The 26544-nt window shown below is 48.6% G+C and overlaps 1 protein-coding gene across 3 annotated transcripts in view; it reads right to left on the bottom strand.

Annotated features, from left to right (window-relative positions):
- Positions 1-26544, bottom strand: part of GNB1L (G protein subunit beta 1 like) — a 122215-nt gene that overhangs the window by 29492 nt on the left and 66179 nt on the right. For 2 of the 3 annotated variants that reach the window (XM_063964752.1, XM_063964751.1), the window contains exon 5: positions 8992-9087. The exons of the other annotated variant lie outside the window; for it this stretch is intronic. In XM_063964752.1, coding sequence (XP_063820822.1) covers positions 8992-9087 — 96 coding nt within the window. The remainder of the gene's footprint in view (positions 1-8991; positions 9088-26544) is intronic. 3 annotated transcript variants of the gene reach the window in all.

Here is a 26544-nt window from a genome sequence, read left to right as displayed (position 1 = left end):
TTCGACCCGGTAATTTGACGATAAACATGGGTCCATTTCCTGTGTGTAAGGGTCAACCCAAGTTAAAATTCCCAGGACTTCGACCCAGGAATTTACCAGGGTCGGAGACCCGGGAGTTTCGACCCGTGTTAACCCTTTCACACAGACAAAAGACCTGTGTTGATCCGCAAATTACCGGGTAGAAATTCTTGACCCGGTAACTTGCTTGTCTGCGTGAAAGGGGGGTCAGGCAGGGCACGGCAAAACGAACCGGAATCGAAATGGTGTGTAAAAGCCGGGATTTTCAGACATTTCTGTCTGAAAAGAGTATAAGGGGTCTTTTTACTAAGCCTTGGAAAGAGATAAATTGGACGGAGGTAAAGTAACCAGCTCCTAACTGCCATGTTACAGGCTGTGTTTGAAAAATGACAGTTAGGAGCTAGCTGGCTGGTACTTTGGACCTTATTCAGTAAGGATTGCAAATTGTGCTTTTTAGCAGAATTTGCAATCTTTTGACTCGCATGCTGGAGGCCACCCATTGCAGGGCAAGGCTGCCCAGCATGATACCCATCTGCAACCACGGAAGTGTCAGCGGTATTAAGCGGTACGCGACCCCAGCTCGTCTCCAAGCTGCTACGGCTTGTGGAGCGCCCTCTGGTGGTGGAATGTCAGAATGCAGGCTGGGTACTATGAGAGCTACAGGACGGGCTGGAGGGGTCGGGTGCTTGAAGCAGGGGGTCACAGTGCGGGGGCCAGCACTAAGGGATCAGGAAGCACCAGACAGATATGCTGACCAGGAGCAGCAGCTGCCCCAGAGGGAACAGGAGAAGACATCAGGTAACAATGGTGTCCCAGTCAAGGGTGCTCCTGGCCGTAAGGGATGTCAGCGGCGGGATAAGTAAGCCCCAGTGGGTTCATCAGAGGGTTCGTCATGGGCACACGGAGGCCACGGCCGGGGGACATGGAGATGGCAGCGGCCGCCCCGGAGAGACTCGGTAGGGCCACCTGGGGACCAGGCCGGTGACACTTTAACGGCTGCTATGAAAGACCCTAGGGGGAAGCACCGCAAAGGCATGTGAGCGGGGGCCCTAGTCAAGTGGAGACACAGGGGGCTCAGATAAGCCCTCCCGGCAGTGGTACTGGCCAATTTATGCTCCCTTGCAAATAAAATGGATGAACTGCAGATGCTTCTGCGCAGATGCTTCTGCGTAGTGCCAGCGCTGGCATTGCTGGTTCACCTGCCCTGTGCGTCACGGAAACCTGGCTCAGCGAGCGCGTGCCCAATGAGTCTCTGTCCCTGCCGGGCTTCTGCATGTATAGGGCATATACATCAACAACGGCTGGTGCACCGACACTGTCGTCCTGCAACAATCCTGTAGCCCTCACTTGGAGACCTTGTGTATCAACTGTGAACCCTTCTACTCCCCTCGCGAGTTTGCGTCATTTAATAAGATTTTACTTACCGGTAAATCTATCTCTCGTAGTCTGTAGAGGATGCTGGGACTCCGTAAGGACCATGGGGAATAGACGGGCTCCGCAGGAGATAGGGCACTTTAAGAAAGCTTTGGACTCTGGGTGTGCACTGGCTCCTCCCTCTATGCCCCTCCTCCAGACCTCAGTTAGGGAAACTGTGCCCAGAGGAGATGGACAGTACGAGGAAGGATTTTTGTAAATCTAAGGGCGAGATTCATACCAGCCACACCAATCACACCGTATAACTTGTGATAAACTTACCCAGTTAACAGTATGAACAACAACAGCCACGGTTCCACTGAAAAACTATAACATAACCCTTATGTAAGCAATAACTATATACAAGTCTTGCAGAAGTCGTCCGCACTTGGGACGGGCGCCCAGCATCCTCTACGGACTACGAGAAATAGATTTACCGGTAAGTAAAATCTTATTTTCTCTAACGTCCTTGAGGATGCTGGGACTCCGTAAGGACCATGGGGATTATACCAAAGCTCCCAAACGGGCGGGAGAATGCGGATGACTCTGCAGCACCGATTGAGCAAACAGGAGGTCCTCCTCAGCCAGGGTATCAAACTTATAGAACTTTGCAAAGGTGTTTGTCCCCGACCAAGTAGCTGCTCGGCACAACTGTAATGCCGAGACCCCTCGGGCAGCCGCCCAAGAAGAGCCCACTTACCTAGTGGAGTGGGCCTTAACCGATTTCGGTAACAGCAATCCTGCCGTAGAATGCGCCTGCTGAATCGTGTAACAGATCCAGCGAGCAATAGTCTGCTTTGAAGCAGGAGCGCCAACCTTGTTGGCCGCATACAGAACGAACAAAGCTTCAGTCTTCCTGATTCTAGCCGTTCTGGTCACATAAATCTTCAAAGCCCTGACTACATCCAGGGACTCGGAATCCTCCAAGTCCCGTGTAGCCACAGGCACGACAATAGGTTGGTTCACATGAAAAAATGAGACCACTTTTGGCAGAAAGTGAGGGCGAGTTCTCAACTCTGCCCTAACCACGTGAAAAATCAAGTATGGACTTTTATGTGATAAATTCTGAAACGCGTCTTGCCGAAGGCAGGTCCTGCCTTAGAGGAAGAGGCCACGGATCCCCTGCGAGCAACTCTTGCAGCTCCGGATACCGAGTCCTCCGTGGCCAATCCGGAACAATGAGTATTGTTCTGACCCTGCTTCTTCGTATTATTCTCAACACCTTGGGTAGGAGAGGAAGAGGAGGAAACACATAGACCGATCTGAACACCCAAGGTGTCACCAGAGCGTCTACCGCTACCGCCTGAGGGTCCCTTGACCTGGCGCAATACCGCTTTAGCTTTTTGTTGAGACGGGATGCCATCATGTCGATTTGAGGCAGTCCCCAACGATCCGTGATCTGTGCGAAGACTTCTTGATGAAGTACCCACTCTCCCGGATGCAGGTCATGCCTGCTGAGGAAGTCCGCCTCCCAGTTGTCCACCCCCGGGATGAATACCGCTGACAGCGCGCTTACATCGCCTTCCGCCCAGCGTGGAATCCTGGTCGCTTCTGCCATGGCCATTCTGCTCCTTGTTCCGCCTTGGCGGTTTATATGAGCCACTGCCGTGACATTGTCTGACTGAATCAGAACCGGTTTTCTCCAAAGCAATTCCTCCGCTTGATGCAGGGCGTTGTATATGGCCCTCAACTCCAGGACGTTGATGTGGAGACAAGACTCTAGGCTTGACCAGAGACCTTGGAAATTTCTTCCAAGTGTCACTGCTCCCCAGCCTCGGAGGCTTGCGTTCGTGGTCACCAGGACCCAGTCCTGAATGCCGAACCTGCGACCTTCTAGTAGGTGAGCACTGTTCAGCCACCACAGGAGAGATACCCTGGTCCTGGGAGACAGGGTGATCCTTTGATGCATTTGTAAATGGGACCCGGACCACTTGTCCAAGAGGTCCCATTGAAAAGTCCTCGCATGGAACCTGCCGAAAGGGATGGCCTCGTAGGAAGCCACCATCTTCCCCAGGACCCGCGTGCAATGATGCACTGAAACCTTTTTTGGTTTTAATAGGTTCCTGACCATGGCTATGAGTTCCTGAACCTTTTCGATCGGAAGAAAAACCTTTTTCTGGTCTGTGTCTAGAATTAGCCCCAAAAAGGTCAGACGCGTTGTAGGGACTAGTTGGGACTTCGGTATATTGAGAATCCAGCCGTGTATCTGCAACGTCTTCATGGACAGAGACACGCTGTCCAGCAACCTCTCCCGAGATCTCGCCTTTATGAGGAGATCGTCCAAGTATGGGATAATTGTGACCCCCTGCCTGCGCAGGAGCACCATCATTTCCGCCATTACCTTGGTGAAAATTCTCGGGGGCCGTGGAAAGCCAAAACGGCAACGTCTGAAATTGGTAGTGACAGTCCTGCACTGCAAATCTCAGGAACGCCTGATGCGGGGGTAATATCGGAACATGAAGGTAAGCGTCCTTTATGTCCAGGGACACCATCCAATCCCCCCCCTCCAGGCTGGCGATGACCGCCCTGAGTGATTCCATTTTGAACTTGAACCTCTTCAAGTACAGGTTCAGAGATTTCAGGTTTAAAATGGGTCTGACCGAACCGTCCGGTTTCGGGACCACAAACAGGGTTGAATAATATCCTTGCTGGAGATGAGGAACTGTGACAATCACCTGTTGAATATACAATTTTTGGATTGCTGCCAACACTAGCTCCCTCTCTGACGGGGAAGCCGGTAGAGCCGATTTGAAAAATCGGCGAGGAGGCAAGTCTTCGAATTCCAGCCCGTATCCCTAAGAAACAATCTCTAATGCCCAGGGGATCCACTTGCGAGTGAACCCAGACGTGGCTGAAAAATCGAAGACGAGCCCCCACCAGATCTGCCTCCCCTCGGAAAGCCCCAGCATCATGCGGTGGACTTTGCAGACGCAGGGGAGGACTTCTGCTCTTGGGACCTAGCTGTGTGCAGCTTTTTCCCCCTGCCTTTCCCTCTGGCAACAAAGGATGATCCACGCACCTTCTTGTTTTTATTGGAACGAAAGGACTGCATTTGATAATGAGGTGCCTTTTTTGTATGCTGCGGGGTGACATAAGGTAAGAAATTTGACTTACCAGCCGTAGCCGTAGAGACAAGATCCGAGAGGCCGTCTCCAAACAACTCCACCCCTTTGTAAGGCAAGGACTCCATATGCCGCTTTGAATCGGCATCTCCCGTCCACTGTCGGGTCCACAAGAGCCGCCTAGCAGAAATAGACATAGCATTTATTCTGGAGCTTAATAAACAAATGTCTCTCTGAGCATCCCTCATATACAAGGCAGCATCTCTGATATGCTCTATGGTCATTTGAATGGCGTCCCTATCTAAGGTGTCAATTTCTGTAGATAAGGAATCTGCCCATGCCACAACCGCACTACAAACCCAGGCCGACACCATAGCCGGTCGAGCAATAGTACCGGAATGATTGTAAATGTGCTTTAAGGTAATTTCCTGCCTGCGATCAGCAGGTTCATTGAGGGAAGCCGTATCCTGAGAAGGCAGTGGCCCCTTTTTGAAAAAACGTGTCAGCGCCTTGTCAACTTTTGGCGAAGATTCCCAGCGTATCCTATCAGTTTGTGGAAAAGGATACGCCATGAGAATCCTTTTGGGAACTTGTGGTCTCCTATCCGGAGATTCCCAAGCCTTTTCGCACAAGTCACTTAATTCAAATGAGGATGGAAAAGTGACTTCAGGCATTTTCCCTTTATACATGTGTTCCCTCGTGTCAGGGACAGGGGGTTCCTCAGTAATATGCAAAACCTCTTTAATGGCAATAATCATGTACCGTATACCCTTAGCCACCTTTGGCTGTAATTTTGCATCTTCATAGTCGAGACTAGAGTCAGTATCTGTGTCGGTATCTGTGTCATCGATCTGGGATATGGTGTGCTTCTGAGACCCCGAAGGACCTGGCGCCCCAGGGACAGGCATGGACTGGCTACCTGACTGATCCCTAGCTTCTGCCTTGTCTAATCTTTTATGCAATAGATTGACATTTACATTCAAGACATTCAGCATATCCACCCATTCCGGTGTCGGTGTTGCCGACGGCGACCTGACATTCAAGCACTCCCCCTCCACATTAAGCGAGCCTTCCTCGTCAAACATGTCGACACACGCGTACCGACACACTTCACACACACACAGGGAACCCCTTTCCTGAAGACAGTATCCCTGTCAAGGCCCTTTGGAGAGACAGAGAGAGAGTATGCCAGCACACACCCCAGCGCAATAACCCTGGAGACCAACACAAAATGTTTTCCCCAGCAGCGCTGTATAATATGTAAACCGACAATTATGTGCCCCCCCCCCCCACCTCTCTTTTAAGCACCCTTTCACCATGTGTAAGCAGGGGAGAGTCCGGGGAGCTTCCTCTCAGCAGTGCTGTGGAGAGAAAATGGCGCTGGTGAGTGCTGAGGGAGAAGCCCCGCCCCCTCGGCGGCGGGCTTCTGTCCCGCTCAAACTTAGTAAAATATGGCGGGGCTCTTTTATATACATGTACAGAGCCGCCTGTACATGTATATAGTCTTTTTGCCATGCAGAGGTTTATATTGCTGCCCAGGGCGCCCCGCCCCCCTCCCCCCCCCCCTTGCGCCCTGCACCCTTACAGTGACCGGAGTATGTGAGGTGTATGGGAGCAATGACGCAAAGCTGCAGTGCTGTGCGTAACCTCAGTGAAGCTGAAGGCTTCTGCCGCCTGACGACTTCTGTCTTCTGTACTTCTAGCTCTGTGAGGAGAACGGCGGCGCGGCTCCGGGGGTGGACGCCCAGTAAGAACCTGCGTTCACCCCCTCTGGAGCTAATGGTGTCTAGTAGCCGAGGAAGCAGAGCCTATCTTTGACAAGAAGGTCTGCTCCTCTCTCCTCAGTCCCTCGATGCAGGGAGCCTGTTGCCAGCAGTGCTCCCTGTGAAAAAGTAGTAAAAGGTAGAGAAAAAAAATCCAAACAAAAATGCTTCTAGGCAGAGAACTCTGGAGAGCTCTCTGCAGTGCACCCATCTTGCTCTGGGCACAGTGTAAAACTGAGGTCTGGAGAAGGGGCATAGAGGGAGGAGCCAGTGCACACCCAGAGTCCAAAGCTTTCTTAAAGTGATCTATCTCCTGCGGAGCCCGTCTATTCCCCATGGTCCTTACGGAGTCCCAGCATCCTCAAGGACGTTAGAGAAATCTTAGTTGGGGTTTACATACACCCACAGGCTTGCGTGAGTACAGTGCTGCAACATCTTTCATCATGCATTAATGACACGGAGCGCAAATACCCGGACTCTCTGCTCATCCTCCTGGGTGACTCCAGCAAGGCCAACTTGTCAAAGGAGCCACCGAAATACTGCCACCATGTTAAATGCCCCACGCGAGGTGACAATATCTTGGACTACTGCTACACTAACATAACGGACGCCTATCACTCTGTCTCCAGGGCGGCTCTTGGGCTCACTGATCACTGCCCGGTTCACCTGCTGTCCACCTATAAGCAATTAGTGAGATCCGCTAAGCCAGTTGTCAAGTCGGTGAGGAGATGGACCAGCGAAGCCAAACAAAATCTGCAGGCATGCTTTGAATGCACTGCCTGGAACGTGTTTGAGTCTGCTGAAAACGACCTCAGCGACCTTGTCGACACTGTTACGTCGTACGTCAAACTCTGTGAGGAATTATGTGTGCCATCAAAATGTCTGCATCTATGCAAACAACAAGCCTTAGTTTACCGCTAACCCATCGCTCACATCGATGTTGCAGAAGTCACTAAGCTTTTCAGCAGACTGAAACCCAGGAAGACTTCTGGGCCTGATGGCATATCTCCATCCGCCCGAAAAACTTGTGCTGCACAGCTGGCTCCAGTCTTCACGGCTATCTTCAACAAGTCGCTCGGTACATGAGTGGTGCCAGCCTGCTTCAAGCGCTCGACCATCATCCCAGTGCCAAAGAAACCTGCTGCTCCTGTGAACCTGAACAACTACAGGCCGGTAGCACTAACATCGGTGGTGATGAAGACGTTGGAACGACTGGTACTGATCCATCTAAAGTCCACAGTAGGTCCCCTCCTTGACCCACTCCAGCTTTCCTACAGAGCAAATAGATCGGCAGAGGACGCAATGAATTTGTGTCTGCATCACATCTTGCAGCACGTGGACTCGTCAAGGGGTTACACAAGGGTACTATTCGTGGACTTCAGCTCTGCATTCAACACTATCATTCCTGGTCTGCTGCAATCGAAAATGCACAGACTCTGTGTCTCGGATAGGCTATGCTTCTGGGTGTTGAACTTCCTAACAGGGTGGGAGCAGAGAGTAAGGATGGGGAAATTCTCCTCGGGAGTAGGATCAACCTGCACGGGCGCCCACCATGGGTGTGTCCCTTCCCCCTTCCTCTTCTCTCTTTACACCAATGACTGCATCTCCAGGGACAAGTCGGTGAAACTCCTTAAATTTGCGGACGACACCACGCTAATTGGCCTGATCACGGATGGAAAGGAGACTGCTTACAGGAATGAGGTAGATTGGCTGGTGACCTGGTGCAGCGCTAACAATCTACAGTTAAATTCATCAAAGAAGGTTCAGATGATCATAGACTTCAGGAAGCATCCCTCTACATTCCCCCCACTAACAGTTGCGGGCAGTGCAGTAGCGACAGTTGAATCCTTTAGATTTTTAGGCTCCACGATTGCTAGGGATCTGAAGTGGAAGTCCAACATCGACGGCATTGTGGGGAAAGCCCAGCAGAGTCTGTACTTCATACGCCAACTTAGGAAGTTCAAACTGCTCTTCTACTCAGCTGTTATCCAATCCGTTATCTGCACCTCGATAACAGTGTGGTTTGGCTCGGCTTCAACTCATGACAGGAACAGACTACAGCGAATAGTGGGGGCAGCGGAAAAAATCATAGGGACAAATCTCCTGGCGATTGAGGATATATATCTTGCAAGGGTTACTAAGCGGGTGGAAAGGATCATCGGTGATCACTCCCACCCAGCACCACGACATGTTCAGAAGGCTGCCGTCATGGAGGCGTAATGGCTCGCAACTGGTGAGAACTGCCAGACACAGGAACAGTTTTTCCCCCCAAGCAACTACCCTAATAAATTCGATGGGCGCCTAGCCCATTCCATGTGCAATTCAACCTGGCACATGTATTTACAAACCTATCATGCTGCTCCTCCCCATGTGTGTTTGGTCTTGTTATGTATGTATACTGTCTTAGAGCGGTGGCTATCTGTAACAAATTCCTTGTGTATCGTGCACTGATATACTTGGCAATAAAGTGATTCTGACAATGGTAACACTGCTGGTAATTTGTATCAATATAAATTTCTCTACTAGTACTATTTCCTTAGAGTAACATACAGTAGTTGCTGTCATTTCTAACTATATGCTGTGGAACTATACCGCCCCTCATGACCTAATAGCAAAACAGTGGCAGGGTCTGCTGGGACGTGCAGTTCCACAGCAGCTGGAGGGCCACATACTGAATACATCTGAACTATAGAAACAATATTGAACAGATAAGTTTTAGCAACTAGAAGGCTAACCTGCCACAGCTTCATGCACATTGCCATCCCAAATCTATCTGCAGCGGGATCCATAGAGCTCATTATCTTTTTTGATGCCAGGTCCAAAACTTGAACCTGCAAAATAAAAAAAATAATAAAAAAAATGTATATATTGCTTTTTACATATAGAAATTACCAAGTTTGAGAAGTTCATATATTTCCTCACAGAAAAAAAGGAGAAAATGCAGGTGCACACTCTAAGTACTAAACACTGCTACCCAGAAAAACTGAGGATGCTTAGCATAATTTTGGGCAAAAATATGCGCCCACCTACTGCGACCAGGTGAACTCATCAGATGCGTCCCTAACATTCCTAAGGTTCAAGTCCAGAGCACGGTACCCTCTGGGCCAGCACAAACCAACCATCCCAAGGCATCACACTAGTGAGAGGTAGCAGTTACAGTGTTAAAAAGTGTTACATTAGTAAGAAGCAGCTGCTACGTGTTGAGAGTGTCACATAATGATTAGGGTGGTAAAAAGTGTTACATTAGTAAAAACAATTTAGGTGCTATAAAGCGCTAGATTAAGTGTTACAATATCATGCCCTGAAGAAGCTCGGCCACACCAACCCAGGGGGCCCCATGCCCCGAACTCATCCCTAATAGTGATATATTCTATAAATGTATCTAGGACTTACCATTCGGTATGTAGACGAGAGATCGACAATGAAAAGATCGACAACAAATAATGGACAACACATAGGTCGACAGTGCCAAGATTGACAATGATCACAGATCGACAGAACATAGACACTAAACAAAATTCATCAACAAAAATCAACAACATAAAAGGTCGATAGCAAAACAGACATATATTTGATCGACTGACACATGAAACGGTCTTGGATAAATGTATTTATTATGATAGTATTAGGGATGAGTTTGGGGTGTGGGGCCCCCTGGAATGGGAGCATGGTCCACGCTTCCAAAAACTAACCCATATAAAAAAAAATAAGATTTTACTCACCGGTAAATCTATTTCTCGTAGTCCGTAGAGGATGCTGGGAACTCCGTAAGGACCATGGGGAATAGCGGCTCCGCAGGAGACTGGGCACAACTAAAGAAAGCTTTAGGTCACCTGGTGTGCACTGGCTCCTCCCACTATGACCCTCCTCCAAGCCTCAGTTAGGACACTGTGCCCGGACGAGCTGACATAATAAGGAAGGATTTTGAATCCCGGGTAAGACTCATACCAGCCACACCAATCACACCGTATAACTCGTGATACTATACCCAGTTAACAGTATGAATATAACTGAGCCTCTCAACAGATGGCTCAACAATAACCCTTTAGTTAGGCAATAACTATATACAAGTATTGCAGACAATCCGCACTTGGGATGGGCGCCCAGCATCCACTACGGACTACGAGAAATAGATTTACCGGTGAGTAAAATCTTATTTTCTCTGACGTCCTAGTGGATGCTGGGAACTCCGTAAGGACCATGGGGATTATACCAAAGCTCCCAAACGGGCGGGAGAGTGCGGATGACTCTGCAGCACCGAATGAGAGAACTCCAGGTCCTCCTCAGCCAGGGTATCAATTTTGTAGAATTTAGCAAACGTGTTTGCCCCTGACCAAGTTGCAGCTCGGCAAAGTTGGAAAGCCGAGACCCCTCGGGCAGCTGCCCAAGATGAGCCCACCTTCCTTGTGGAATGGGCTTTTACAGATTTTGGCTGCGGTAGTCCAGCCGCAGAATGCGCCAGCTGAATTGTGCTACAAATCCAGCGAGCAATAGTCTGCTTAGAAGCAGGAGCACCCAGTTTGCTGGGTGCATACAGGATAAACAGCGAGTCAGTTCACCTGACTCTAGCCGTCCTGGAAACATAATTTTTCAAGGCCCTGACTACGTCCAGTAACTTGGAATCCTCCAAGTCCCTAGTAGCCGCAGGCACTACAATAGGTTGGTTCAAGTGAAAAGCTGATACCACCTTAGGGAGAAACTGGGGACGAGTCCTCAATTCTGCCCTATCCATATGGAAAACCAGATAAGGACTTTTATATGACAAAGCCGCCAATTCTGAGACACGCCTGGCCGAAGCCAAGGCCAATAACATGACCACTTTCCGCGTGAGATATTTTAGATCCACGGTTTTTAGTGGCTCACACCAATGTGATTTTAAGAAACTCAACACCACGTTGAGAACCCAAGGTGCCACTGGAGGCACAACCGGGGGCTGAATATGCAGCACTCCTTTTACAATGTCTGAACTTCAGGTACTGAAGCTAGTTCTTTCTGGAAGAAAATCGACAGAGCCGAGATCTGTACCTTAATGGAGCCTAATTTTAGGCCCATAGACACTCCTGCTTGTAGGAAATGCAGAAATCGACCTAGTTGAAATTCCTCTGTTGGGGCCTTTTTTAGCCTCACACCAAGCAACATATTTTCGCCATATGCGGTGATAATGTTTTGCAGTTACATCTTTCCTGGCTTGAATCAGCGTAGGAATGACTTCCTCCGGAATGCCCTTTTCCTTTAGGATCCGGCGTTCAACCGCCATGCCGTCAAAACGTAGCCGCGGTAAGTCTTGGAACAGACAGGGCCCCTGCTGCCGCAGGTCCTGTCTGAGCGGCAGAGGCCATGGGTCCTCTGATATAATTTCTTGAAGTTCTGGGTACCAAGCTCTTCTTGGCCAATCCGGAACCACGAGTATCGTTCTTACTCCTCGCCTTCCTATTATTCTCAGTACCTTTTGTATGAGAGGCAGAGGGGGGAACACATAAACCGACTGGTACACCCACGGTGTTACCAGAGCGTCCACAGCTATCGCCTGAGGGTCCCTTGACCTGGCGCAATATTTTTTATAGCTTTTTGTTGAGGCGGGACGCCATCATGTCCACCTGTGGCCTTTCCCAATGGTGTACAATCCTTTGGAAGACTTCTGGATGAAATCCCCACTCTCCCGGGTGGAGGTCGTGTCTGCTGAGAAGATCTGCTTCCCAGTCGTCCACTCCGGGAATGAACACTGCTGACAGTGTTAACACATGATTTTCCGCCCATCGGAGAATCCTTGTGGCTTCTGCCATCGCCATCCTGCTTCTTGTGCCGCCCCGTTGGTTTACATGGGCGACTGCCGTGATGTTGTCTGATTGGATCAGTACCGGCTGGTTTTGAAGCAGAGGCCTTGCCTGACTCAGGGCATTGTAAATGGTCCTCAGTTCCAGAATATTTATATGTAGGGAAGTCCCTGGAAGTTTCTTCCCTGTGTGACTGCCCGACAGCCTCAAAGGCTGGCATCCATGGTCACTAGGACCTAGTCCTGTATGCCGAACCTGCGGCCCTCTTGAAGATGGGCACTCTGCAGCCACCACAGTAGAGATACCCTGGTCCTTGAAGACAGGGTTATCAGCCGATGCATCTGAAGATGTGATCCGGACCACTTGTCCAACAGGTACCACTGAAAAGTTCTTGCATGGAACCTGCCGAATGGGATTGCTTCGTAGGAAGCTACCATTTTTCCCAGGACTCGCGTGCAATGATGCACCGATACCTGTTTTGGCTTCAGGAGGTCTCTGACTAGAGATGACAGCTCCTTGGCTTTCTCCTCCGGGAGAAACACTTATTTCTGTTCTGTGTCCAGAACCATCCCCAGGAACAGTAGACGTGTCGTAGGAACCAGCTGTGACTTTGGACTGTTTAGAATCCAACCGTGCTGTTGTAGCACTTTCCAAAATAGTGCTACCCCGACTAGCAACTGCTCCTTGGACCTTGCCCTTATAAGGAGATTGTCCAAGTACGGGATAATTAAAACTCCCTTTTTTCGAAGGAGTATCATCATTTCGGCCATTACCTTGGTAAACACCCTCGGTGCCATGTACAGTCCAAACGGCAGTGTCTGGACTTGGTAATGGTAATCCTGTACCACAAATCTGAGGTACTCCTGGCGAGGATGGTAAATGGGGACATGCAGGTAAGCATCCTTGATGTCCCGGGATACCATGTAATCCCCCTCGTCCAGGCTTGCAATAACCGCCCTGAGCGATTCCATCTTGAACTTGAATTTTTTTATGTATGTGTTCAAGGATTTTAAATATAAAATGGGTCACACCGAACCATGCGGTTTCGGTACCCCAAACCGTGTGGAATAGTAACCCCGTCCTTGTTGAAGTAGGAGCACCTTGAGTATTACCTGCTGGGAATACAGCTTATTAATTGCCTCTAGCGCAGCCTCCCTGCCTGAGGGAGTTGTCGGCAAGGCATATTTGAGGAAACGGCGGGGGGGAGACATCTCGAATTCCAGCTTGTACCCCTGAAATACTACTTGAATGAAACAGGGATCTACCTGTGAGCGAGCCCACTGATCGCTGAAATTTTTGAGACGGCTCCCCACCGTACCTGGCTACACCTGTGGAGCCCCCGCGTCATGCTGTGGACTCAGAGGAAGCGAGAGAAGAATTTTGATTCTGGGAACAGGCTGACTGGTGCAGCTTTTTCCCTCTTCCCATGTCTCTGTACAGAAAGGAAGCGCCTTTGACCCGCTTGCTTTTCTGAAGCCGAAAGGACTGTACCTGATAATACAGTGCTTTCTTAGTCTGTGAGGAAACCTGAGGTAAAAATATTTCTTCCCAGCTGTTGCTGTGGATACGAGGTCCCAGAGACCATCCCCAAATAATTCCTCACCCTTATAAGGCAGAATCTCTATGCGCCTTTTAAAGTCAGCATCACCTGTCCAGTGACAGGTCTCTAATACCCTCCTGACAGAATGGACATTACATTCATTTTGGATGCCAGCCGGCAAAATATCCCTCTGTGCATCCCTCATATATAAGACGACGTCTTTAATATGTTCTCATGTTTGACAGGGTCACCGACCACGCTGCAGCAGCACGATCTGCAGGTCTCAGTCTAGTACCTGAGTGTGTAAATACAGACTTCAGGATAGCCTCCTGCTTTTTATCAACAGGTACCTTCAAAGTGGCTGTTCCTAAAACGGCAGTGCAACCTTTTTTTGACAACCGTGTGAGCGCCTTATCCACCCTAGGGGATATCTCCCAGCGTAACTTATCCTCTGGCGGGAAAGGGTACGCCATCAGTAACTTTTTAGAAATTACCAGTTTCTTATCGGGGGGAACCCACGCTTTTCACACACTTCATTCATTCATCTGATGGGGGAACAAAACACTGCCTGCTTTTTCTCCCCAACATAAAAACCCATTTTTAGAGGGTTAATGTCAGAAATGTGTAACACATTTTTTTTATTGCCGGGATCAAGTCACGGATGTTCCTAGTGGATTGTGTATATGTCTCAACCTTGTCGACACTGGAGTCAGACTCCGTGTCGACATCTGTGTCTGCCATCTGAGTGAGCGGGCGTTTTTGAGCCCCTGATGGCCTTTGAGACGCCTGGGCAGGCGCGGACTGAGAAGCCGGCTGTCCCACAGCTGTTACGTCATCCACCCTTTTATGTAAGGAGTTGACACTGTCGGTTAATACCTTTCACCTAACCATCCACTCTGGTGTCGGCCCCACAGGGGGCGACATCACATTTATCGGCATCTGCTCCGTCACCATATAAGCCTTCTCATTAAACATGTCGACACAGCCGTACCGACACACCGCACACACACAGGGAATGCTCTGACTGAGGACAGGACCCCACAAAGCCCTTTGGGGAGACAGAGAGAGAGTATGCCAGCACACACCAGAGCGCTATATAATGTGGGGATTAACACTATAACTGAGTGAAATTTCCCCAATAGCTGCTTGTATATATAATATTGCGCCTAAATTTAGTGCCCCCCCTCTCTTTTTAACCCTTTGAGCCTGAAAACTACAGGGGAGAGCCTGGGGAGCTTTCTTCCAGCTGCACTGTGAAGAGAAAATGGCGCCAGTGTGTCTGAGGGAGATAGCTCCGCCCCTTTTTCTGAGACTTTTCTCCCGCTTTTTTCTGGATTCTGGCAGGGGTATTTACCACATATATAGCCTCTGGGGCTATATATTGTGGTATTTTTGCCAGCCAAGGTGTTTTTATTGCTGCTCAGGGCGCCCCCCCCAAGCGCCCTGCACCCTCAGTGACCGGAGTGTGAAGTGTGTATGAGGAGCAATGGCGCACAGCTGCAGTGCTGTGCGCTACCTTGGTGAAGACTGATGTCTTCTGCCGCCGATTTTCCGGACCTCTTCTTGCTTCTGGCTCTGTAAGACGGACGGTGGCGCGGCTCCGGGACCGAACACCAAGGCTGGGCCTGCGGTCGATCCCTCTGGAGCTAATGGTGTCCAGTAGCCTAAGAAGCCCAAGCTGGCTGCAAGCAGGCAGGTTCGCTTCTTCTCCCCTTAGTCCCTCGCTGCAGTGAGCCTGTTGCCAGCAGGTCTCATTGAAAATAAAAAACCTAATTCTATACTTTCTTTCTAGAAGCTCAGGAGAGCCCCTAGTGTGCATCCAACCTCGGCCGGGCACAAAATCTAACTGAGGCTTGGAGGAGGGTCATAGTGGGAGGAGCCAGTGCACACCAGGTGACCTAAAGCTTTCTTTAGTTGTGCCCAGTCTCCTGCGGAGCCGCTATTCCCCATGGTCCTTACGGAGTTCCCAGCATCCACTAGGACGTCAGAGAAACAACTTAATTGCGAGGGCCGCAAAACGCGCTCCATGGGAGTGGCATTCAAATCAAGGGGGGACGGGGGGGGGGGGGGGGGGGGCAACTGCTTCCTATCTTTTAATCTCCGGGAAGTGGGTTCCCCCTCCTTGGGCTGCGCCATCTTCCCGATGATATTTGGGAAGATGGCACACGTGCACTAGCGAGCAAAGACTCTCCAGAGATGTCCCTGGGAAGATAGCGCTGGCCGTGGTGGAGTGACCTGCTTCCCTAATGAAGGGAGGACGGTGGACTCAAGTCCTGACCAGGCACCTCCAGCAAACTGTGGCCCAGGTAATTAGTATCCGCTTCCCACCTCTCTCGGCGCCAGTGATATTTTCACACACAGAGATTACATAGAATGGTGCACAAAACAAAACAAAAAATCCAGGAATCGGCCCTTCTTTGGGCCAAAGTGCCTGGTTCAAGCTGACAGGAAGGCAACAGTAACTTCTATAACCCTGTGTTACAGTGGTGGATGGATTTCAGCAATAGAAAATCACACTGGGTAACATATGTCAGCTAAGAACTGGAAAATCAAACTACAGTAGGCACAAGCTCATCAAAACTTAACAGTTGAAATGTCACCTAGTCTGCTGAATCTCAATTTCTGCTGTCACATGCAGATGGTTGGGTCATATGTGGCCTGTCTTGTGTCATCAATACAGACTGGTAGGGGTGTAATAGTATGGGGAATGTTTTCTAAGCAGACATTAGTCCCCATAACATCAATAGAGCATCATTCAAATGTTTCAGTCTGAGTATTAGTGCTAAACATGTGCATCTCTTTATGGTCTCAGTCTACTCATCTTCTAATGACACGTATATAAGTACCAACCAATCAGATTAAACCTATCATTTATCTAGAACTTTCTTTAAAATGGTAGCTAGAATCTGCTTGCTATGGACAACTTCACCCCTTCTCCTCTACAGAAGCAAAGCCTGTCACCACAAATGCCTGCTGTTATAATGTCAACAGGAACCATAACATTTAAGTAGTTTCCAGCACCTTGTTGTATCCATACCACAAAAAAGTCAGCCTGTTCTGGGCCAACGGGGACGCAGTACTACAAAGGTGCAAATAATAAAGTGGCCAGTGAGTAAATTACATATGCAGGTTTCTAATATTGGGGGAGATGTATGAAGCAGTGAAAAGAGGGAAGAAGTGAGCCAGTGGAGACGTTGCCCATGGAAACCAATCATCTGCTACCTATAATTTTATAGAACGCACTTGATAAATGTCAGGGCCATCTTAACAGCATTATACACCCTGGGCAAAGCAATGCACACCCATTCACGTGAACCAATAAAAAAAAAATAATAACATGCCCCTCCTTCAGTCCTGCGCCGTGTCTTCACATGCTTCCATACAGTAAATGTCTGTCAGCACTCTGATTGGTGGATAGCTCCTGCCACGCAGTTAGCGAATGCTGCTTCACCGCTTTGATAGTGTGACCATCACCCGCCCCTGCTCCAAGCTTCCTACAATTATAGGACCCTGTGCAGCTGCCCAGTATGCCTATATGTTAAGATAGCCCTGATAAACGTTACCTCTAAGCTGATTGGTTGCTATGGCAACTGCTACACTGGCTCACTTCACTGTATTCATTGTTTCAAACATCTCCAAAACTTTATTTCTTGTAACATAATTACTCCATGTAACAGAAGACACGCTAACTACTCATCTGTGTTTGACACTTTTCTCGTTTTGATTTTTGGAACATTTTTGTACTTATTCTCAAAAAAGATTCTATCTAGCCTTTATTAAGCAGGATTTGGCCTAGTACACGTAGGCGTCAGCTTTAAGCTTTTAACAAATAAAATATAAAAAGACCTATAGATCAATTTTATCAGTAAAAACAAGCTATGCAAATACTTTCAAAACATGATTACTCAATGCATGTATGCATACACAATGGAGACAATTAAACAATCTAAAATAAAAATATCATCTTTGGTGTCTCTACAGATCAGACAGGAGCCAGACTTCTTATATTTAAGAAACCTGAATTTGTACGGCTATGAGTGCTACTAATTAAGAAAAATAATTGCTAGCATTGCCAGAGGCCTCTAATGTTCCTGTATAGCTGCAGTAGCCTAAAATAATGGACACTCCCTTTCACAAATTACTAATAACCTTTATAAATGCATTTGGCGCCATAAACAGAGAACGGTGTGTAACTCATAAATGTAGCCATAAACAAACCCCTGCCCATAACGCAACACAAATGCATCCAGAGAACAAATATATCTATGAGTATTAAATGATACAGTAAGGCAGTGGTTTTCTAACTGTATGCCGTGGCACCCTGGGGTGTCTCGGGACACTTGCAGGGGTGCCTTGGATTGGTGGTCCAGAACCAATTCAAATAATTTATAGTCAATGTATTAGGCAAAACCAGTTCTGGTGATTGTCAATCATAAAATATGAGGACAAAAAGAAGCAAATCCTGTCCCTCACCACTAAATTTAACCAAAAGGATGACATATAAACACAATATACTTAATTTAATATTTTTTTTCTAAATTTCTCAATAAGAAAATTTTGGCCTAGGGGTACAGTGAAAAAAGTCTGATACTCCAGGGCGTCGTGGTTAAAAAAAATTTGGGAACCACTGCAGTAAGGGATAGAGGCAAAAAGTACTGGTCACTAGTACAGTGTTAAAGGCTTTTTAGTAACAAGGTTCTCGGGCAAAAAGTAAAGTCCAGGTGGGTTATGTATTGAATGGATTATGATCATTATCCAGTGACCCCGGGCCCAGCACTGCAATGCCCTAACCGTACTGCACTAATTTCTAACACTTTTAGGATGGTGAAATTGGGTGTGAACAGTGTTACCAATGCATTGTGGCACATGTACACAACTGACTTTTTGTGCTAAGTGTTTAAAACACTGCAAGTCTATAAAAAAGTGCATTCCTAATAATAGACAATTTTTATATTTAAAAAATGAAAGAAAACTCTAGAAGTTATACTGTAATGATAGTCTGTGCATAGTCTACATTTTCAAGATGCAATCATAATACTTCTCTTTGCTTTACTACTAGTGCTTGCACTTAGGCGAATATAAATACAGGTTGAGTATCCCTTATCCAAAATGCTTGGGACCAGAGGTATTTTGGATATCGTATTTTTCAGTATTTTGGAATAATTGCATACCATAATGAGATATCATGGCGATGGGACCCAAGTCTAAGCAGAGAATGCATTTATGTTTCATATACACCTTATACACACAGCCTGAAGGTCATTTTAGCCAATATTTTTAATAACTTTGTGTATTAAACAAAGTTTGTGTACATTGAGTCATAAAAAACTAAGATCTTAAACCTACCGGTAAAACTATTTATCCTAGTCCGTAGAGGATGCTGGGGACTCCGTAAGGACCATGGGGTATAGACGGGCTCCGCAGGAGATAGGGCACCTAAAAAGAACTTTGACTATGGGTGTGCACTGGCTCCTCCCTCTATGCCCCTCCTCCAGACCTCAGTTAGAGAACTGTGCCCAGAGGAGATGGACAATACAAGGCAGGATTTAGCAATCCAAGGGCAAGATTCATACCAGCCCACACCAATCATACCATGTAACCTGGAACATACATAACCAGTTAACAGTATGAACAAACGACAGTAACGGTCCAAGACCTATTCCAACTGTAACAGAACCCTTATGTAAGCAACAACTATATACAAGTCTTGCATAGTTTCCGCACTGGGATGGGCGCCCAGCATTCTCTACGGACTAGGAGAAATAGATTTACCGGTAGTTTTAAAATCTTATTTTCTCTTACGTCCTAGAGGATGCTGGGGATTCCGTAAGGACCATGGGGTTTATACCAAAGCATCCAATCGGGCGGGAGAGTGCGTATGACTCTGCAGCACAGACTGAGCAAACGCTAGGTCCTCATCAGCCAGGGTATCAAACTTGTAGAATTTAGCAAAAGTGTTTGACCCCGACCAAGTCGCCGCTCGGCAAAGCTGTAATGCCGAGACGCCTCGGGCAGCCGCCCAAGAAGAGCCCACCTTCCTAGTGGAATGGGCTTTAACCGAATTTGGTACCGGCAATCCAGCCGTAGAATGAGCCTGCTGAATCGTATTACAGATCCAGCGAGCAATAGTCTGCTTCGAAGCAGGTGCGCCAATCTTATTAGCAGCATACAGGACAAACAGAGCCTCTGTTTTCCTAATTTTAGCCGTTCTGGCTACATAAATCTTTAAGGCCCTGACTACATCCAGGTATCTGGAATCCCCCAGGTCACTTGTAGCCACAGGCACCACAATAGGTTGATTCATATGGAATGAAGAAACCGCTTTAGGCAAAAATTGCGTACGTGTCCTCAATTCAGCTCGATCCACATGAAAAATCAAGTAGGGGCTTTTGTGTGACAAAGCCGCCAATTCAGACACTCGCCTTGCTGATGCCAAGGCCAACAGCATGACCACCTTCCAGGTAAGAAATTTCAACTCAACCTTGGTAAGCGGTTCAAACCAGTGTGATTTTAAGAACTGCAACACCACGTTCAAGTCCCATGGTGCCACTGGAGGCACAAAAGGGGGCTGGATGTGCAGCACTCCCTTTACAAACGTCTGGACTTCTGGAAGAGAAGCCAATTCCTTCTGAAAGAAAATCGAGAGGGCCGAAATCTGTACCTTAACAGAGCCTAATTTCAGGCCCATATCCACTCCTGTCTGTAGGAAGTGGAGAAAACGACCCAGATGAAAATCTTCCGTAGGCGCATTCTTGGACTCACACCAAGACACATACTTTCGCCAGATACGGTGATAATGTTTTACCGTCACCTCCTTCCTAGCCTTTATTAAAGTAGGGATGACCTCTTCCGGAATCCCCTTTTTCGCTAGGATTCGGCGTTCAACCGCCATGCCGTCAAACGTAACCGCGGTAAGTCTTGAAATACACAGGGCCCCTGTTGCAACAGGTCTTCCCTGAGAGGAAGAGGCCAGGGATCTCCTGTGAGCATCTCTTGTAGATCCGAGTACCAGGCCCTTCGAGGCCAGTCTGGGACAACGAGTATCGTCTGTACTCTTCTTCGTCTTATGATCCTCAACACTTTTGTGATGAGAGGAAGAGGAGGAAACACGTAGACCGATTTGAACACCCACGGTGTTACCAGAGCGTCTACTGCTACTGCCTAAGGGTCCCGAAACCTGGCACAATACCTCCGAAGCTTTTTGTTGAGGCGTGACGCCATCATGTCTATTTGAGGAGTTCCCCAAAGACGCGTTACGTCTGCAAAGACTTCTTGATGAAGTCCCCACTCTCCTGGATGGAGATCGTGTCTGCTGAGGAAGTCTGCTTCCCAGTTGTCCACTCCCGGAATGAAGACAGCCGACAGAGCGCTTACATGATTTTCCGCCCAGCGAAGGATCCTTGTGGCTTCCGCCATCGCGACTCTGCTTCGTGTCCCGGCTTGGCGGTTCACATGAGCCACTGCTGTGACATTGTCTGATTGAATCAGAACCGGTAGGTTTCGAAGAAAACTCTCCGCTTGTCGAAGGCCGTTGTAAATGGCCCTGAGTTCCAACACATTGATGTGTAGACAGGACTCCTGGTCTGACCAAAGACCCTGAAATTTTTTTCCCTGTGTGACCGCTCCCCATCCTCGGAGGCTCGCATCCGTGGTAACCAGGATCCAATCCTGAATTCCTAACCTGCGACCCTCCAGGAGGTGAGCACTTTGCAACCACCACAGGAGGGACACTCTGGCCCCTGGGGACAGAGTTATTTTCCGATGTAAGTGTAGATGGGACCCGGACCACTTGTCCAGAAGGTCCCATTGAAAAGTCCTTGCATGGAACCTTCCGAAGGGAATGGCCTCGTAGGCCGCCACCATTTTTCCCAGAATTTGAGTGCATTGGTGAACTGACACCCTTTTCGGTTTTAGCAGGTCTCTGACCATGTTCTGGATGTCCTGGGCTTTCTCTATTGGGAGGAAGACCTTCATTTGTTCCGTATCCAGTATCATGCCTAGGAACGGTAGTCGAGTTGTCGGAATCAACTGTGACTTCGGTAGATTTAGAATCCAACCGTGTTGCTGGAGCACTCTCAGAGAGAGCGCCACACTGCTCAGCAATTTCTCCCTTGATCTCGCTTTTATCAGGAGATCGTCCAAGTATGGGATAATTGTGACTCCATGCTTGCGCAGGACAACCATCATTTCCGCCATTATCTTGGTGAAAATCCTCGGGGCCGTGGAGAGTCCAAACGGCAACGTCTGAAATTGGTAATGACAATCCTGTACAGTGAATCTCAGGTATTCCTGATGGGGGGGCATATATGGGGACATGAAGGTACGCATCCTTTATGTCCAGAGACACCATAAACTCCCCTTCCTCCATGTTGGCTATTATCGCTCTGAGAGATTCCATTTTGAATTTGAATCTATTTATGTACAGGTTTAGGGATTTCAGATTCAAAATAGGTCTGACCGAACCGTCTGGTTTCGGGACCACAAATAGGGTTGAGTAGTAACCTCTTCCCTGCTGGTGCAGGGGAACCTTGATTATCACTTGCTGTATACACAGCGTCTGAATTGCAGCTAACACTATATCCCTTTCCGATGTGGAAGCTGGTAGGGCCGATTTGAAAAATCGGCGCGGGAGCACCTCCTCGAATTCCAATTTGTAACCCTGGGAAACTATGTCCAACACCCAGGGATTCAGGTCTGAACTGACCCAGGCCTGACTGAAAAGTCGAAGACGTGCCCCCACCGGTGCGGACTCCCTCAGGGTTTTGCTGTGGGTTTTGGAGCAGCCGGGGAGGACTTTTGTTCTTGGGCACCTGTCGAAGCAGGTGCTCTTTTGCCTCTGCCCTTACCTCTGGCGAGGAAAGAGGATCCCCGACTTCCTCTGGACTTGTGCGACCGAAAGGACTGCATCTGATAGGGTGTTACTTTCTTTTGCTGTTGGGGAATATATGGTAAAAAATTCGATTTACCTGCTGTAGCTGTGGAAACCAGGTCCGTCAGCTCATCCCCAAACAATACATCACCCTTATAGGGTAGTACTTCCATATGTTTTTTGGAATCCGCATCACCCGTCCATTGGCGAGTCCATAAGGATCTTCTCGCTGAGATAGATATTGGCCCTAGAAGCTAGCAATCCAATGTCCCTTTGAGCATCCCTCATAAATAAGACTGCGTCTTTTATATGGGCTAGAGTTAAGAATATAGTATCCTTATCCATATTATTAAATTGATCTGTCAGCTCATCTGTCCAAGCTGCAATTGCGCTACACACCCATGCCGACGCAATCGTCGGCCTTAGCACAGCACCTGTATGAGAATAAATACACTTTAAGGTAGTTTCTTGCCTGCGATCTGCAGGGTCCTTAAGGGCCGCTGTATCAGGAGATGGTAGCGCCACTTTCTTGGACAGGCGCGTCAGGGCCTTGTCCACAGAGGGGGATAATTCCCAAATCTCCCTGTCCTGCTTAGGGAAGGGGTATGCCATATAAATTCTTTTGGGGATCTGCGGTCTCTTTTCCGGAGTCTCCCAAGCTTTTCCAAAGAATTCATTTAATTCATGAGATGTGGGAAAGTTAATAATCTGTTTCTTTTCCTTAAACATGTGTACCCTTGTGTCGGGGACCGAGGGTTCATCCTCAATATGCAACACATCCCTTATTGCCACAATCATACACTGAATGGTTTTAGTCACCCTAGGGTGCAATTTTACTTCGTCGTAGTCGACACTGGAATCAGAATCCGTGTCGGTAGTAGTGTCTTGTGTTAAGGGACGCTTTTGAGACCCCGACGGGCCCTGAGTCGGTCCAATCCGAGGCTTGACCCCCTGATGTCCCCCTAATTCAGCCTTATCAAGCGTTTTATGTAAAGATGCCACACTTGCATTCAACATATGCCACATGTTCATCCAATCCGGAGTCGGCACAACCGACGGGGACACACCACTCATTTGCTCCACCTCCTCCTTGGAGAAGCCTTCCGCCTCAGACCATGTCGAAACGCATGTACCGATACCCCACACACACAGGGATTAACCTATAAGGGGACAAAACCCCAACCAGGCCCTAAGGAGAGACAGAGAGAGAGTATGCCAGCACACACCAGCGCTTAAAAACACTGGAAAAAATATGACCAGATAGCGCTTTTCTATATATAATATACCAATTCCCACTCACTGCGTCGCTAATGTGCCCCCCTCCTCTTTTTTCCAGCCTGTGAAGTTCAGCAGGGGAGAGACCAGGGAGCCAGCGTTTTCCTCATGCAGCTTCTGTGGAGAAAATGGCGCTGGTTAGTGCTGAGGATCAAGCCCCGCCCACCCGACGGCGGGCTTCGGTCCCAGTGATTTTTCAATTAAAATGGCGGGGGATCATAGATTTACTGCCTCCGCAGCCTAATCAATCTGCATGTGCCCAAATGTGAGGTTTATTGCTGCCCAGGGCGCCCCCCCCCTGCGCCCTGCACCCTTCAGTGCTGCTCTGTGTGTGTGTGACTGGGAGCAATGGCGCACAGCTTAACGCTGCGCGCCTTACCTCATGAAGATCTGATGTCTTCTGCCGCCTAAGATGTCTTCTGCCTTCTCATCCGACTTCTATCTTCGTGATCTGTGAGGAGGATAGCGGCGCGGCTCCGTGACGAATCCCAGGTGAGACCTGTGTTCCGACTCCCTCTGGAGCTAATGGTGTCCAATAGCCTTAGAAGCAGTGCCCAACTTGACAAGCCAGCTCTGCTTCTCTCTCCTCGGTCCCACGATGCAGGGAGCATGTTGCCAACAGGACTCCCTGAAAATAAAAAACCTAACAAAATTCTTCTTCAACAGAAAACTCTGGAGAGCTCTCTGCAGTGCACCCATTCTCCTCTGGGCACAAGATCTAACTGAGGTCTGGAGGAGGGCATAGAGGGAGGAGCCAGTGCACACCCATAGTCAAAGTTCTTTTTAGGTGCCCTATCTCCTGCGGAGCCCGTCTATACCCCATGGTCCTTACGGAGTCCCCAGCATCCTCTAGGACGTAAGAGAAAATAAGAATTTACTTACCGATAATTCTATTTCTCGTAGTCCGTAGTGGATGCTGGGGACTCCGTAAGGACCATGGGGAATAGCGGCTCCGCCGGAGACTGGGCACATCTAAAGAAAGCTTTAGGACTAACTGGTGTGCACTGGCTCCTCCCCCTATGACCCTCCTCCAAGCCTCAGTTAGGAAACTGTGCCCGGACGAGCGTACACAATAAGGAAGGATTTTGAATCCCGGGTAAGACTCATACCAGCCACACCAATCACACCGTATAACTTGTGATCTGAACCCAGTTAACAGTATGACAACAGAGGAGCCTCTGAAAAGATGGCTCCCAACAATAATAACCCGATTTTTGTAACAATAACTATGTACAAGTATTGCAGACAATCCGCACTTGGGATGGGCGCCCAGCATCCACTACGGACTACGAGAAATAGAATTATCGGTAAGTAAATTCTTATTTTCTCTAACGTCCTAAGTGGATGCTGGGAACTCCGTAAGGACCATGGGGATTATACCAAAGCTCCCAAACGGGCGGGAGAGTGCGGATGACTCTGCAGCACCGAATGAGAGAACTCCAGGTCCTCCTCAGCCAGGGTATCAAATTTGTAGAATTTAGCAAACGTGTTTGCCCCTGACCAAGTAGCTGCTCGGCAAAGTTGTAAAGCCGAGATCCCTCGGGCAGCCGCCCAAGATGAGCCCACTTTCCTTGTGGAACGGGCTTTTACAGATTTTAGCTGTGGCAGGCCTGCCACAGAATGTGCAAGCTGAATTGTACTACAAATCCAACGAGCAATAGTCTGCTTAGAAGCAGGAGCACCCAGCATGTTGGGTGCATACAGGATAAACAGCGAGTCAGATTTCCTGACTCCAGCCGTCCTGGAACATATTTTCAGGGCCCTGACAACATCCAGCAACTTGGATTCCTCCAAGTCCCTAGTAGCCGCAGGCACCACAATAGGTTGGTTCAGGTGAAAACGCTGGAACCACCTTAGGGAGAAACTGAGGACGAGTCCTCAATTCCGCCCTGTCCGAATGGAAAATCAGATAAGGGCTTTTACAGGATAAAGCCGCCAATCCTGACACGCGCCTGGCCCAGGCCAGGGCCAACAGCATGACCACTTTCCATGCGAGATATTTTAACTCCACAGATTTAAGTGGTTCAAACCAATGTGACTTTTGGAACCCAAACTACATTGAGATCCCAAATTGCCACTGGAGGCACAAAAGGAGGCTGTATATGCAGTACCCCTTTTACAAACGTCCAAACTTCAGGGACTGAAGCTCGTTCTTTTTTTTTTGGAAGAAAATTGACAGGGCCGAAATCCGAACCTTAATGGACCTCAATTTCAGGCCCATAGACACTCCTGTCTGCAGGAAATGCAGGAATCGACCCAGTTGAATTTCCTCCGTCGGGCCTTACTGGCCCCGCACTACGCAACATATTTTCGCCAATTGCGGCGATAATGTTTTTGCGGTTACATCCTTCCTGGCTTTTGATCAGGATAGGGATGACTTCATCCGGAATGCCTTTTTTTCTTCAGGATCCGGTGTTCAAACGCCATGCCGTCAAACGCAGCCGCGGTAAGTCTTGGAACAGACAGGGTCCTTGCTGGAGCAGGTCCCTTCTTAGAGGTAGAGGCCACGGATCCTCCGTGAGCCTCTCTTGAAGTTCCGGTTACCAAGTCCTTTTTTGGCCCATCCGGAGCCACGAATATAGTGCTTACTCCTCTCCATCTTATCAATCTCAGTACCTTGGGTATGAGAGGCAGATGAGGGAACACATATACTGACTGGTACACCCACGGTGTTACCAGAGCGTCTACAACTATTGCCTGAGGGTCTCTTGACCTGGCGCAATACCTGTCGAGTTTTTTAATCATGTGGACGACTTCTGGGTGAAGTCCCCACTCTCCCGGGTGGAGGCCGTGCTGAGGAAGTCTGCTTCCCAGTTGTCCACTCCCGGAA

The sequence above is a fragment of the Pseudophryne corroboree genome, chromosome 1, assembly GCF_028390025.1.
Source record: "Pseudophryne corroboree isolate aPseCor3 chromosome 1, aPseCor3.hap2, whole genome shotgun sequence".
Lineage (NCBI taxonomy): Eukaryota > Metazoa > Chordata > Amphibia > Anura > Myobatrachidae > Pseudophryne > Pseudophryne corroboree.
Note: the sequence above shows the minus strand (reverse complement) of the source record. Positions and strands in the feature narration are given on the sequence as shown.